This window comes from Lepidochelys olivacea (genome assembly GCF_965140295.1).
Source record: "Lepidochelys olivacea isolate rLepOli2 genome assembly, chromosome: 1".
NCBI classification, from domain to species: domain Eukaryota; kingdom Metazoa; phylum Chordata; order Testudines; family Cheloniidae; genus Lepidochelys; species Lepidochelys olivacea.
Window position 1 is genome coordinate 307,020,156 of NC_140411.1, and position 14,140 is coordinate 307,034,295.

At 40.3% G+C, this 14,140-nt stretch overlaps 1 protein-coding gene across 1 annotated transcript in view; it reads left to right on the forward strand.

Annotated features, from left to right (window-relative positions):
* Positions 1–14,140, forward strand: part of CAPZA2 (capping actin protein of muscle Z-line subunit alpha 2) — a 45,268-nt gene that overhangs the window by 17,661 nt on the left and 13,467 nt on the right. Inside the window, exons 2-5 of the mRNA XM_084617761.1 lie at positions 7,847–7,910; positions 10,803–10,854; positions 12,151–12,214; positions 12,876–13,082. Coding sequence (XP_084473887.1) covers positions 7,847–7,910; positions 10,803–10,854; positions 12,151–12,214; positions 12,876–13,082 — 387 coding nt within the window. The remainder of the gene's footprint in view (positions 1–7,846; positions 7,911–10,802; positions 10,855–12,150; positions 12,215–12,875; positions 13,083–14,140) is intronic.

Genomic DNA, 14,140 nt, shown 5'->3' on the forward strand with positions numbered 1-14,140 from the left:
GTTAGTTGATTAACAGGAGTAATGTATTTTATATTTGGTACTGTAGTTTGACTTTCTCAGAGCTGCTGGTAATAGCATTTTTGCTTGCACTTACTCACTACCATATATGGGCATGTAAATTGCAGATGGTCTGGCCTTTCAACCAATGTCAGTTTCCAGTGTGGCCAGAAACAGGAAGAGTAGTGGTTTGCAGCATCTCATCTTATAAAAAAAAGAAAAAATTCTGTATAAGTAGTTGAAGAGGAAATAGAGCCTTGGGCTCAGCCAGTGCATTTCTGGTTGATTAATAGCATGCCTTCAGAGGACAGTTTGTGGGTGGAGCGAAGACATAAGACTGAAAACAGCATTTCTAATGTCATCTCTATTACAAAATTAAGTTGACCTAACTTAGTTGGCATACAGCCACCACAGTAATTACATTGCTTGTGTGTGTCTACACTTTGCTCCTTGTGTCAGCGGTGCGCATCCTCACCGGGCGTGCTTGTATTGATTGTACTGTCAGTGTAGGGCAAGGGGACAGCTCCTGAAAGCCAGTAACGGTCGACATAACCAACGCAGTGTCTACATTGACACTGTTGACCTAACTGTTAGGTGTTTGGCTGCATATTCTTTTTGCGTGCTGTACTGGTGTTGGCCAGATAGCCTATACAGCAGGCTCCAATTGAACTGCCCAATAAATCCCCAGACTCGGTTCATAGCAAAGGCACTTGGTCAGGTTTACTGTCAATGAAGCACAGTCCTAATGTCCTGGCTCAATGGTTACAAGTACACTAACACATGTATGCCCCTTGCAATGGACTAGCTCAATTAATGGCGGACTTTCCATTATCCCTTAGGCCAGCAAAAGACGCTCCCTGTGAGATATCTTTCTATACATTAATACAAACAAGTTACTTACTGTCCCTCTAATGTAGTTAGTTGACACCCTCTGACGTAGCCAGTTGCCACACATACCTTGTATATTTTTATTTATTACACGGTCCTTCTGACCTTATTTTAAGGAAGGTTTGCGTGTTTATATAAGGGAACGTGTTGGTATTGAGGTGTTTTGGTACCACCCTTTTGGAATATGTTTGCGTGAATGCTCTGTGCCTAGCACCTCTTAGGAATGTGTGTTTTTGCAATATTAACTCTATTTTTGCCAGTTTCTGTGAGCAGGGCCTGCTTTTATCTCAGTCTGATTTTTTGCTTTATATTAGCAAAGTTTTGACCACTACTTTAGCTTAGTCCTCACACCAGTCCTCTGACACAAGGCATTATGTCTTAGGCTTTCTTTCTGCTACACTAACTACCTTGACTCTATGCTGCTTGTGGAGGTGGAGTTAAGTCGACATAGCGGGGCAGTTGTGTCGTCGGGAGCAAAATTTAAGTGTAGACATTTCCATAAGCTGCCTTGCGTCGACCTAACTTTGTAGTGTAGACAAGACCTAAGATAGCTAATACTGGCCTTTGAACAGCTGGCTTATTGCTAGTATGAATGGAATTTGCAGATAGTGAAATCTAGAGGGTTTTTTTTATGTCAATCAACTCTGGCTGAAAAGAGCCTTCAGCTAGTTTGTAATAAAGAGAACATCTCAAGTATACAGAAGTCAAACTTCTTTGAAATTCTTGATATTTAATATATGTACTCCCCTTTCTCCCTCTCCATCAAGTTCAGTTTTAATGCTGTATATATTTCAGTTCTAAAATCACAAAAGTTTCAGATTATCGCATGCATTTGAAATTGGGCTGAGGTATAGCCTCGGTCTTCATCTACACTGGCGTAGTCAATAGGCATACCACAGTTCAAATCCAGACTGTCAGAAGCTTTTCAGTGGGACATGGAGGCGAGGCGATGCATGGGCAGGGCGTTCAGGATCACGTGTCTTTACCTCCTCCTACCGTGGCCCCAATTGCTCCGGATACTTCTGGAGGAGGCAGCATTTTCCATGTGTCTGTGCAGCACAGGGAGGGACCAGGGTAGCTGGCTGAGTCCCTCCTCCCCGGGCTGCTTTGCCTTCCCTTCTGCTGGAGTCCCAGTGCTGCTGCCTGCTTTGCAGACCATCTACAGGTGAGAGGCAATGCATGATACAGCAGCAGGAAAAGCAAAGCAGCCCCGTGTTGGGGGTGGAGGAGCTCAGCCAGCTGTCCCACTGCTTCCTCCCTCCCTGTGCTGAATGGATGCATGGAGAGTGCTTCTGCCATGGGGAGTGCTGCCTCCTTGCTTCAGGGAGTCCTGCAAAATCAGGGGGGCATGTGGCCTCCCCAAGAACCTTTCATTTGTGGCCCCTCACCCCACTAGCCACTGCCATGTGTCACTGCTGAGCTGGAGCCATGTGGCGGTCCCTGGAGTTTCCTGCCCCCAAGCCGTCCCCAGAACTCCACCCCCATCTATGCTATCCCAGGTACCAAAGGGACATCGCACCACTAGCAGGATCGTAGTCCAACAGCTTCACCCCCTGGCTCCAAGCTCAAAAGTACTCATTCACACCCTGCTTTTCTGCCCAGATCCCAGCCCATACTCATTCTTCTGCCCCAGCTCTGCTATTTGGCTCAAACTGGGGCCATGGAGGAACTTTGGGGCGGGGGGTGGGCGGCAATGCCAGATGGCTCAGGACAGCCCTGTGCATCCTGTTTTTAGTTTAGGGAAGTAGTCACCTTAGTCTCTGGGCTGGGTGGGAGGGCAATTGGGGGTTAGGGATAGGGTTGCCAGATGTCCAGCTTTTGACTGGAATGTCCAGTCGAACAGGGAAAACGGGCAGAATCCAGTTAGCATAGATAAAGTCCAGTTACTTGCAGTTCTCTGCCACCAAGGGGCTGGAAGAGCAGCAGCTGCTGCTCCTGGATGAGGCACTCTGTTTAGCAGCTGTCGCTTTTACCACCCCCAAGCCTGCCAGAGAGAACTGGCTGGCTACTGGACTGGGCTGCAAAGCAGGTACTGGTGCCATCCGGGGGGGGGGAGGTGGGTGTTAACATTTCTGTCCCGTCCCCCCCAGTCCTGCTGTGTCCTGATTTCCCTGGCCCCTCACTCTGGGGATGGACACCCCCCCAGTCTTGCTGTGCCCCGATTTCCCCATTCCAGCCCTTTGCTCCGGGAACAGATCCCCCCACACACCTCGCTGTGCCCTGATTTTCCCACCCCAACCTCTTGCTCCAGGGACGGACCCCACCCCGCTGTGTCCCGATTTTCCCTAACCAGCATCTCTCTCCGGGGACTGACCCCTGCCATGCCCCACTGTGCCCTGATTGGGCAGGCTCCATGTCAGCTCCTCCCAGCCTGGCTGTGCAGGTGGCAGGTGAGCCCCAGGGGATGGGGGAGCAAGCCATGGGGGTGGTGGTGGAGATACAATGTTTCGCAAAGTATATTTAGGTTAGCTTGTTTGACTTAACTTAAAAGCATTATTGTGTGGTTAAAAATACACTTATGGCAAAACCTGCAAGATCTGTTTCTGATAAACAACTTTCTTCTGTGAATTTATATGGTGATTGTTGTTTCTTATTACCATAATTTTGCCTAACTTTTGTATAACATTAATTCACATATAAACTGTATGATTGTCTCAAAAGCCAAAGAATTCTGAGTTTTTAAACATGAGATGTTTTTAAAAATGAAGACACACATGTAATCTTAAATTTCTTAACTTTAATTACAGAATTTTAAAAAAATACGAATTTGCTATCTAGACACTTTTATGCAAAGTGGGACTGAAAAATGTTTTCCTTTTGAAACAATTAAATCAGAGTTTGAGTTGCAAGTTTTCTTTTAAACTGTGCATTTGTTCTGAGTTTTTCACTCTTCTAAAAGTATTTGTAATAAATTTAAGAAATTCTGAGCCAACTCTTAACCAGTCTTTTCTTGTTAAACTGTTAAATAACCAATCTCTTCTGAATTATAGAACTTCTACTGTAAATGTGAAACTAATTTTAAATGACCGGTTTCAGAGTAGCAGCCGTGTTAGTCTGTATCCGCAAAAAGAAAAGGAGTACTTGTGGCACCTTGAAGACTAACAAATTGATTTGAGCATAAGCTTTTGTGAGCTACAGCTCACTTAATCGGATATAAAATCCCCCTACTGTATTTTCCACTGCTTGCATCCGATGAAGTCAGCTGTAGCTCACGGAAGCTTATGCTCAGATCAATTTGTTAGTCTCTAAGGTGCCAGAAGTCCTCCTTTTTAATTTTAAATGGTGTCTTTAAACTTTATTTTACATTGTTGTCTAGAATAATCAAACATAATTTTGTATAACCATAAATATTTAACTCCAACTAAGCTGTAAAAAGCCAACATTTGACTTTGTAATTTATACTGATTTGCATTGTACAAATAGAAAAGAATCAAAGCAAAGCATAATTAGTTGTGCCTCTTAGTGTATTTGTATCCTTTCCTTTAGACTTTTTTGGTAAAGTCATTCAAAATGTGTTTAAATGACTATACTTACTCTCTTCCTGTTCTAATTTACATCTTCCAGTGGGATCTGTGCTAGGAAAATCATTAAAATGGCAGGTCCTTGATATCTATCATGAATTTTTTTAGTACCAGTACCATCAGCCTGTTAATCTGAATGCTTTCAATGTAAAATCAATAGCAAAGTCCCAGTTGACTTCAGTCAGTGAACATGGGCTGAAGATACCAAAATAAGAATTTATTTTAAACAAACAAAAACTCCCTATCTGTTGGAAATTTTTATGCTTAGTAAATACTTAGTTTTCTAAGATATTACCATAAGTTAATGATTTGGTATATTTTTCTTAAATACCTGTTTATAAAATTATTCTGTTCTTGAATGGGTGGCTGTTATGGAAGGTTTGATAGCCTATTTTCAGACTTTTTCTAAGACTTTCTGTACTCCACAAAACAAAACAAAAAATTTGATACTAGAAAACTAGTCAGTATTCCTCAGTAAAACCCTTGCACCAAATAAGGGAGCACCATCTGTCCTGGAAAGAATAAAAAGGACCATTCAATTCTGGGAAGAAGGTATAATTAGTACTGAAAATTTCTCTTTAGTAATGATAAAACTAGTTCTTTTCAGTAATGTACCTGTTTATTGACCTCTGACAAACTATAGAATCCATTATTCTGGTAATGAAGAATTGAAATTAGAAAGTATTATCCATGTTATAGCATACATCTTGCTAACTTTAGGCTTAAAATAGTACAAAGCATTAAGTTATTCTAAAAAGCCACTTCCAGGTAAACATAAACTCAAGCTTTCACTAGGCTTTTGAATAAATCAGTGTTTTCTTTAATGCTATGAAACAACTCAGCTTTTTCAAGGATTGGCAATCTGTGTGTTATATTTCATACCATTGTTTGTGAGAGATTAATCCTGGACACAAGTGAGAGAGAATATCAGATCCTTGAAGAGTTGGCCTTGTCCTGGATTAGTGGATTGGAGACAGGGATTGAATTAGTGCAGCTGCTCTTAATAAAATGGCTAAAACAGCATAAGTCATCAGTTGAGCCACTCGATGTCAGCTTTGTTTTGTATGAAGACTGTCATATCTTTAAAAACTAAGAAATTGCAGTATGAGTACAGATTGGGGTGAAGTGGCCTAAAAAGTGGTTGCAGGATTAGACCCTTTAAGCAGGTTTGTAATTTTGAATAGTTCCATTGATGTAAATCGGACTCATGTGCTTTGCAGCATCAGGAGCCAACACTATTTTTATTTTTAAATAAATGCTCTTAGTAGAATCAACTCATCATATCAAAACAAAATTGCTTCAGTATTAACAAGCTTACACTTTCAGTGAACTAAGTTATTGTGACATTTTTTCACATCTATACAACCCAAATTTTTGAAAAATAGGAGCTTGGTTATATTGAAACTAGAAGTGCTTTACTGATGAAAGAATATTCGTATACTATACTGGCAAAACTGTGCTTTATACCAGTGCAATAAAACCGACACAAACATAACAGATATGCCAGTATAACTGCACATATACAAGGGGCTTCTGCTCTCATAGCTGTGTCAGGAATCACACTAGAGTCCTGTGCAGGACTTTTTTTTTTAATCCCTCTCCTGTCCCACAAGACTCACTACCACCCGCTCCTACATTGTTTCTTGCATTTTTATCGTGCTCCCACCTGCAAAAAACTTTAGATTCCACAAGAGACAGATTTTTCCCCATACTACTAAAAACCCAGTCAGTTAATATGTTATATAAAATATATAAACAGAATTCAGACAATTTTTACCACTAAAAGAATAAAACAAATCTTGCGTAAACCGTGTAAAAAAAAATACGTTAACTTATGTTATAGTAGACACCAAATCTCTTTCTACCCTTGCTTCAATTTAAGTATTAAAACCTTTGTATTAAAACCTTTAAAAAACAAAGGAAAATTTGCTGTACATTGCTGAAATTCTATTATTGACAAATTGGTGAGAGATTTAATGTTTTCCCACAAATTACTGCAGTCTGTTTTTTGGGTTTTTTGGTTGGTTGGTTGGTTTTTTGCCCACCCAATCCCACCTGCAACAAAGTACATTTTTTTGCTACTATGGGAGCAGGATCCCAGTCCCACTGCAGGGCTCTATATCAGTGGTTCTCAAACTTCACTGCACTGTTACCCCACTCCCCATCCTCCTCTAACAACAAAAATTACTACATGACCCTATGCCACAGGGGGCTCCATGAACTGCTAAGCTGCTCAGGCTTGGGCTTTAGCCCCATGTAGTGGGGCGTAGGCTTTGGCAAGGCTGGCATTAGACTCACTGGGGCCCAGGGCAAAAAGCTCAAGCCCAAAGTGTGGGACTGAAGCCCAAGCCCCGTGGGAACACAAGCTTCGGCTTCAGCCCCTCATGGCAAGACTTGGACTTTGGCTTTCTGCCTTGGGCCCCAGCAAGTCTAATGCCAGCCCTGGCAACCCCATTAAAATGAACTTGCGACCCACTTTGGGGTCCTGACCCACAGTTTGAGAACTGCTGCTCTAGATCATACCTCTTATACAGCTGTCAATAACTGGTAGAAGTCTGTGGTGTAGACACAGCTGTAAGCTCCTAAGCTTGTGTTTAGATGGGATCTTCAAAAAAAACATTTAAGTGACCTGCAAGGATCAGGCCTATTGACTTGAAACTGCAAACCCTGATGGAATATAGTCTGAAGCATTTCAGCTTTCTTGATTTGTGAAAATTCAGTATATTGGAAAGCAGTACTCTATAGCGCACATAGCACAGGCGCAATTTTCTGTTTGAGTTTCTGGTGGTCTTACAGTAATGATGTTAATGAGGTCTTGGTTTTGTCTGTTTTGGCATAGATGAGCTTTAAGTGTGAAGTTTCTTCCTAGAAAAAAAAATCTGAAATTCTGGTAATTAAAGAAACAAGTACGAAACTTCCACTTCAGTTTAATACTATAAAATGAAACAAATACCCCTCTCTGTTAGGTTTTGTACAGACAAAAGACGGCCCTTTCCATAGACAGCTTCCAGTGTAGAGGCCTGATTCTATTAGAGAGAGAGCTATTTCCCCTGCCTTGGCATTACAAAGGGACATTATAGTGATTGCAAATTATATTATGAATTGCAAGCTCTACAACTTGGGTCTTGTTACTTATTGTATCCCTTCTCTCCTCCTCTGTGTTGCATATGATAGCCTCCATCCATGTTGTCCCCTATGCTTAGAAACAACTCCTTGTCCCTGTTCCTGGTATATTCAGAGACAAAAATAGTTTTGGGAATGTGGATTGTATTGAATAGTGGGATTTGGAGGACTTTATATTTTAGACGTTAAAACCATACAAAGTAGAACTGATTTGTTTTGCATGGATGGACACTGAGTTTTGGAAGTCTTGATATTTACATATTTTTATTTCCTTTGCTGTAGAGTTATATAAGAATATACTTTTTATTTTATCTAAGGTGCACATAGCAGCGAAGTTCATCATTCATGCTCCTCCTGGGGAATTTAATGAGGTGTTCAATGGTGAGTATCTTTGTGCTTCCCTGCTCTGGATCTAACTTGTTAATGCATTTCAGATAGAGTGTGTGTGTGTGTGTGTGTGTGTGTTTAATAACTTTAAATAAGCTATCAGAGATTAGGTGTTCATTGTTTTTGTTTTTTCACCCTTCTCTGCCATTTCATGCTGTTTATCTTCAGTCGCTGCTTTGTGGGGATGAGACCTTGCTTTGCCACCATTGCCAATTCTGCAATACTGACAACTGCTAATAGCGTTTGATCTGATGAAAAGAAGGATACTTCAGTTAACTGCTCATGCTTTGATATATACCGAGGCTAGACACTCCAGGTTTTTTTGACCTTGCTTAAAAATACCTTGTTGTATATTGGGTGTGGTTAGTTGGAGGCAGGTGGGGGGAGGTTTTAAGAGCTGGTTGAGTTTAAGTATATAAAATGCAGTGTTTAAAGTGAAAATGTTTATGAATAAATGTTAAACTGACCTTGTGCTGATATTTTTTTACACTTCATTAATACTGTTGTTGTGGGGATAAGCTGCAGGGGGGAAGGTATGGAGTGGGAGGCTGTGAGATCAAAGGGAAATGTAATGAATCAATAGTTTTAGGGTTGGGGGGAAGGTGAAATGGGTGGGGGTGGGGATCCTGGAGGAGTGATATTGAGCTGTATTTTTCTATTTTGGAATGAGATGGCTCTGAGGCATGAGTGCCCAAGGTATGGTGATAGAGTACAGGAGATGTTGGGGATATAGAGGAAGGAGGCAGGGGAGTACATAAGGGAACAGCCTAAAAGGGAGTGTGTGGCGGCGGGTGTATTGGGAGGTGTGTGGGGGTATGGAAGAGGGCAAGATCTGGGAGAGTATGATATTGAGGGTACGGAACAGAGGAGGATAGAAGGCCGGCATTGAAAGGACAGTTATACATGATGGTATAGGTGGGAGGTGTGGATGTAACCAAGATGGTACATAAAGATGGAGACATAGAAGAGTAATGAAAGGAACAGGAGACAGGAACAAGCAGCCCCCTGTTGTCATTTAAAAAGTTAAACTTACTTTTTAGGTATAAAACTTGGGGTTTTCCATGTGGATAAATCTCCCATATTTTACCTTCTCCTTCCCACAAGCCTCATGAATTTGCGAATGTTTATAGAAAAACCCTGCTTTGAGCCATGGTTGAGAGGGCTCTCCTTCAGACACTATACACCAACCAAAATTTTAATGTACAGTGGAAAAACTAATTCCAAAGTCTGTTAAATAATTTTGGTAATTTAAGTACACAAAGATTCCATCTCCTATTCTAGGTATCAGTTTCTGATAATCTGATCATTTTGGTCCTTATAAATATTTGGGTGAGAGGAAAGAATATTCAGGGTTAGGTGGCATAATAGTAACATTAGTCATTCAGGTGAGGAAATATTTTAAATTGTTCTTTTAAATGAAAATCTGAATTTCAGATTTGCAGGTGGGAGCGTATATTAGGTTTTATTTTCAATTTTAACCCTATAACCAGCCTTTTACATTTTAATGTATTCTGTACTGAACAGTTTTGTGATTAACTTTGCATATAGGTATTTCACATGAAAGCATCCACAAAGTGGTGATTTATCAGGTTAGGATTTTACTGTCATAGGAGTGTAGATTTTCTGTGTCTGAAAATAATTCTTAATATTTAAGAATGTAAGAAGTTACTTGCAATTCAGTTTCTGATCCACCTGCGGATTTGAAATCTGGATTGAAATATATGTTCAGGTTAGCAAAGTCGTCTAGGAGTTTGGAATAGGGGCAGGGAAAATACAATAAATTAAAATTAACTATGTATACAACACTAATCACCACTGTCAAAAACTGTACTTAGAGTCTATGGCTAGGCTGCTGTACGATCTTTAGTCATCTTGAACACTTGTCTGTAGACAAGTGGAGCCATTACAGCGTTCTTGTGGCTAATCCGGCACAGTTTCCTAGATTGTTGATCATGCCTCTTGTATAGTATGGCTTATATCTAGGGGGTCTACCAAATTCATGGTCTATTTTGGTCAATTTCACGGTCACAGGATTTTAAAAATCATAAATTTAATAATTTCAGCTCTTTAAATCTGAAATTTCATGGTGTTGTAATTGTAGGGGTCCTGACCCAAAAAAGGAGTTGTGGAGGAGTTTCAAGGTTATTGTAGCAGGGGTTGCCATACCCTTACTTCTGTGCTGTTGCTGGTGGCGGTGCTGCCTTCAGAGCTGGGCAGCTGGAAAGCAGTGGCTGCTGGCCAGGAGCCCAGCTCTGAAGGCAGAACCACTGCCAGCAGCACAGAAGTAAGGATGGCATGCCATGCCATGGTATTGCCAACCTTACTTCTGCGCTACTGCCTGCAGAGCTGGGCACCCAGCCAGCAGCAGCCACTGCTCTCCGGCCACCGAGCTGTAAAGGCAGTGCAGAAGTAAGGGTGGCAATACCGTGACACCCCGCCCCCCGCAACCTACAAGATAACCTTGTGACCCTCCTGAAACTCCCTTTTTGGTCAGGACCCCCAATTTGAGAAATGCTGGTCTCCTCCCGTGAAATCTATATAATATAGGATAAAAGCACACACAAGGCCAGATTTCATGGTCCATGATGCTTTTTTTGTGGCCGTGAATTTGGTAGGGCCCTACTTATATCTGCTTACCTACTTGCTGGGAGAATCCATTTTAGTCATCTGTCTTGCATCCAATTACTGTGGAGTCATGATGGTGAAGTATCTATTATTTAACAGGTTTGCTATCTACTTCCACCCTTTCCACCCCCCCCCCCCATTTTCTTGGGGAATAAGTTACATTTAATACTATGTACATTAAAATTATTTTGTGGGCTAATTAAAATAAGTATTCTTCTAACATCTTGAAAATAGTTTTAAGACTTAAATATTTTCTTTCAGATGTTCGGCTGCTGCTTAATAATGATAATCTTCTTAGGGAAGGAGCAGCCCAGTAAGTATCACATTCTACGCTTAGCATCTAAACACTTTGTCTTTCACATTCTATTAAAGTTTTGTTACCAACAAGTGATCACAGTGATCTGACTTGTTAATTTCTGCACTTGTAACTCTGTCTGTGTGTTCATCAGAGCTAATAAACTAAATAGTTAGCGTTGGTCAATAGTTGTATTGGAGATGTCCAAGGGAAACTCGGGCGTTACAGAAGTAGTGTTGATGGCTCTGTCATCTGTGCTCTGTCAATACTGAATCAGCCCTTTGAATATAGAAACCACATTGGAGCAGTTTTCTAAAGAGAGCAGTGCTCCTATAAGTGCTGTCTCTTTGGATAAAGCGTAAGCAGTCCTGTATCTTGTGTTCACTAACGATTCCAGAGCACTTTTTTGCAGGGGTGTTTATATATATTTATTTGGGTAACTTACATCATGCTTATCTACAAATCCCCTTCCAGTTTCAGTTAGAGGTATTCTTCACTTCTTGTCATAAAAAGTTGTATAGTGTTGAAGTGGTTGGCAAAGTTATCACTACAAAGTAAATTGTAAGTTTGAGCCTATTTGGGACTCTTGGATGAAAAATTATGCGTAAATATAAGTTCCCAAAGATGGTGGAATGGGGGGTGATGATGGAGGGGGAGGGATAAGTAGACTCTTACTTTATTTTCCCGTGCCATGGACCACATCTAGTGAACTTATACTTATCTCCATAAATTTGGAGATTTTTACTCAAAAGGTTTCAGCTCTTGCATTCTGATAATACCTAGCTCTCTTCATCTATAGGTCTCAAAGCTCTAGAAAGGAGATGAGTGTGATCCCTATTTTACAGATGGGGAAACTGAAGCACATAGTGGCAAAGTGACTTGTCGAAGGTCACCTAGCAGGGAAGTGGCTGAATAGAACCTAGGTCTCCTGAATCTCAGTGCTCCTTCTGTTAGGCAGCACTATATCTCTAAACTGTTGGTTAACCCTGTCAAGATTTTTGAATGGTTAATAGTCATGCCCTCTATGCTAAAAGCTTTCTGTATATATAGCAACACTATATATTAAAAATTACTTCAAAAATAGATTCCACCTTAAAGGACAGAAATTTTCATTCTCATTTGGAATAGACTTCTTGGATTCTGCACACTTTTTTTTTGTGTACGCCCGCTTTGTGTCAGCATATATATCCTGGGCACTTCAGCATACTAAACTAGTACACTATTCTGTAAAATGTCTTTACTGTGCTATAGTATAGAAGTTTATTGCAAAACAGGTGGTGTGGTAAACTTGATATGCATTTTTTTTTCTTTTAGTGCATTTGCACAGTACAATCTGGATCAGTTTACTCCAGTGAAAATTGAAGGTTATGATGAACAGGTATGGATACAGTGAAATATTAAGTCATAACAGGTTTCTTAAAGTTTAAGGAGCATGCTATGATATTAGAACTTTTTCTTTTCTTTTCTTGCAAAAATATGCATTGGGTAATATTCCAAGTTAATAACCTGTTTATAATGTAAACCATAAAGAGCTACAATATAAGCAGTGGGGGACACATGGTCTCTAATCCTGTAAGATGCAGAGTGAAGTCACCTAAACAATCTTAACTCTGCCCTATAGTTACATCATGAACGGAAAAAAACCCCTATCTTTTAAAAATTAGATTAATGTAATATAGAATTTGAAATATTATTATGCACTAATTTCATGGACACTGGAAGACCGCCATTTAATGTATGAATTCTGCATTTACTACAATGTGGGGGTAAACTAGATGAGAACTCAAGGTTTGCTGCTGTTTAATATCTGTTACGTCCCCCCTCTTTGCCGCTGCTGTGCATGAACTTAGTTCACATCTTATGTTTTTAAAGCATGAGATTTGGATGAGCCTCACCTTGGCACAGTTTAGTCTTTTCCCTTTGTTCGGTGGGGTTACACAGTACTGAATGGTGTAATGATGTCAAGACCAAACTCTGTGTGAAAAAGAAATATTTTAAATAAAATAAAAGTAGGTTACAACTACAACTTTGTAATGCAGGTATTGATAACAGAACACGGTGATTTGGGCAATGGAAAATTTTTGGATCCAAAAAACAAGATAGCTTTTAAATTTGATCACTTAAGAAAGGAGGCTACTGATCCTAGGCCACATGAAGCTGAAAATGCGGTTGAGTCCTGGAGAAATTCAGTAGAAACTGCAATGAGAGCCTATGTGAAAGAACACTACCCCAGTGGTGTCTGCACAGTAAGTACTATACAGCTATGAAATGATGGGGGATTGAAGTCTCCCTTGTCTGCTTATATTTTTGTCTGCAGGAGAATATTGTTACCTGAAATACAAGACAATGTAAACACAAAGTAAAGTCTAGTACAGACATGTCCTTAAATTGACAGGTGGGAATGTCTTCGGTTTTAGTGTTCTCATTACTCACCACTCTGCACCATCTACGATCATATATTTTCTTTCTCTCCTTGTCCCCAACAACATGCTCCTGAAACTTCTGGGGGTATTGATTGTGCAGCATTAGCTACTCACTAGCCTCTTGAGACTCAGTGGTATCTCTTGTATTGCTCCAAGATCAAAATGTGTGAGAATTTAGAGTAGTCCCAAATCCTGTTCTGCTTGTGACGGCGGAGATACCTGTCTGGCTAATGTTTGATAATGTTATTGATTGATTATATTTGCTTTTCTAAATCATATTAACATTATTACTTGAATTGTTGAGAACATTTTAAGCATTGTTCATGAAGACAAAGTCTCTGCCTTGAGGAGCTATTTAAAATCTAGTCTGAATTTTGCATGGTGACTTATTTTTACTCTTATTTACACCTGCAATTAAACTCTTAATCTCAACTGGAAGAAAAGGCCAATTTGAAATCATAGCTAAATGTAATTTGGATGTGCAGTCTTGGAGAGTTGGGGAACGGGGAGAGAACTCTTCAGCACCAGTGAGTCTCTATAAAATGTAGGCAGTTCTGCAGCAACAGTCCCTTCTCTTCATCAGTTCTACATCTGTAAGGTTCCAAACATGAAGGAACTAGACTCTGAAGTACCATAAATTTTAATGAACATTGATTTGCTATATCTTCTCTAGAGAATGTGTTGTTGGTAAGAAAACAGATAATTATGGGGGTGAGTAAACCGGGATTGACGTTTCACTGTAACTAAGTGAACTCTGAGTGGAGTTAGAGATAAGGGAAAGAGACAAGGTTTGTAAGCTCAAAAGCTTGTCTCTCCCCAACAGAAATTGGTCCAATAGAAGATTTTAGAAAGACAACGTGGGTGAGGTAATATCTTTTATT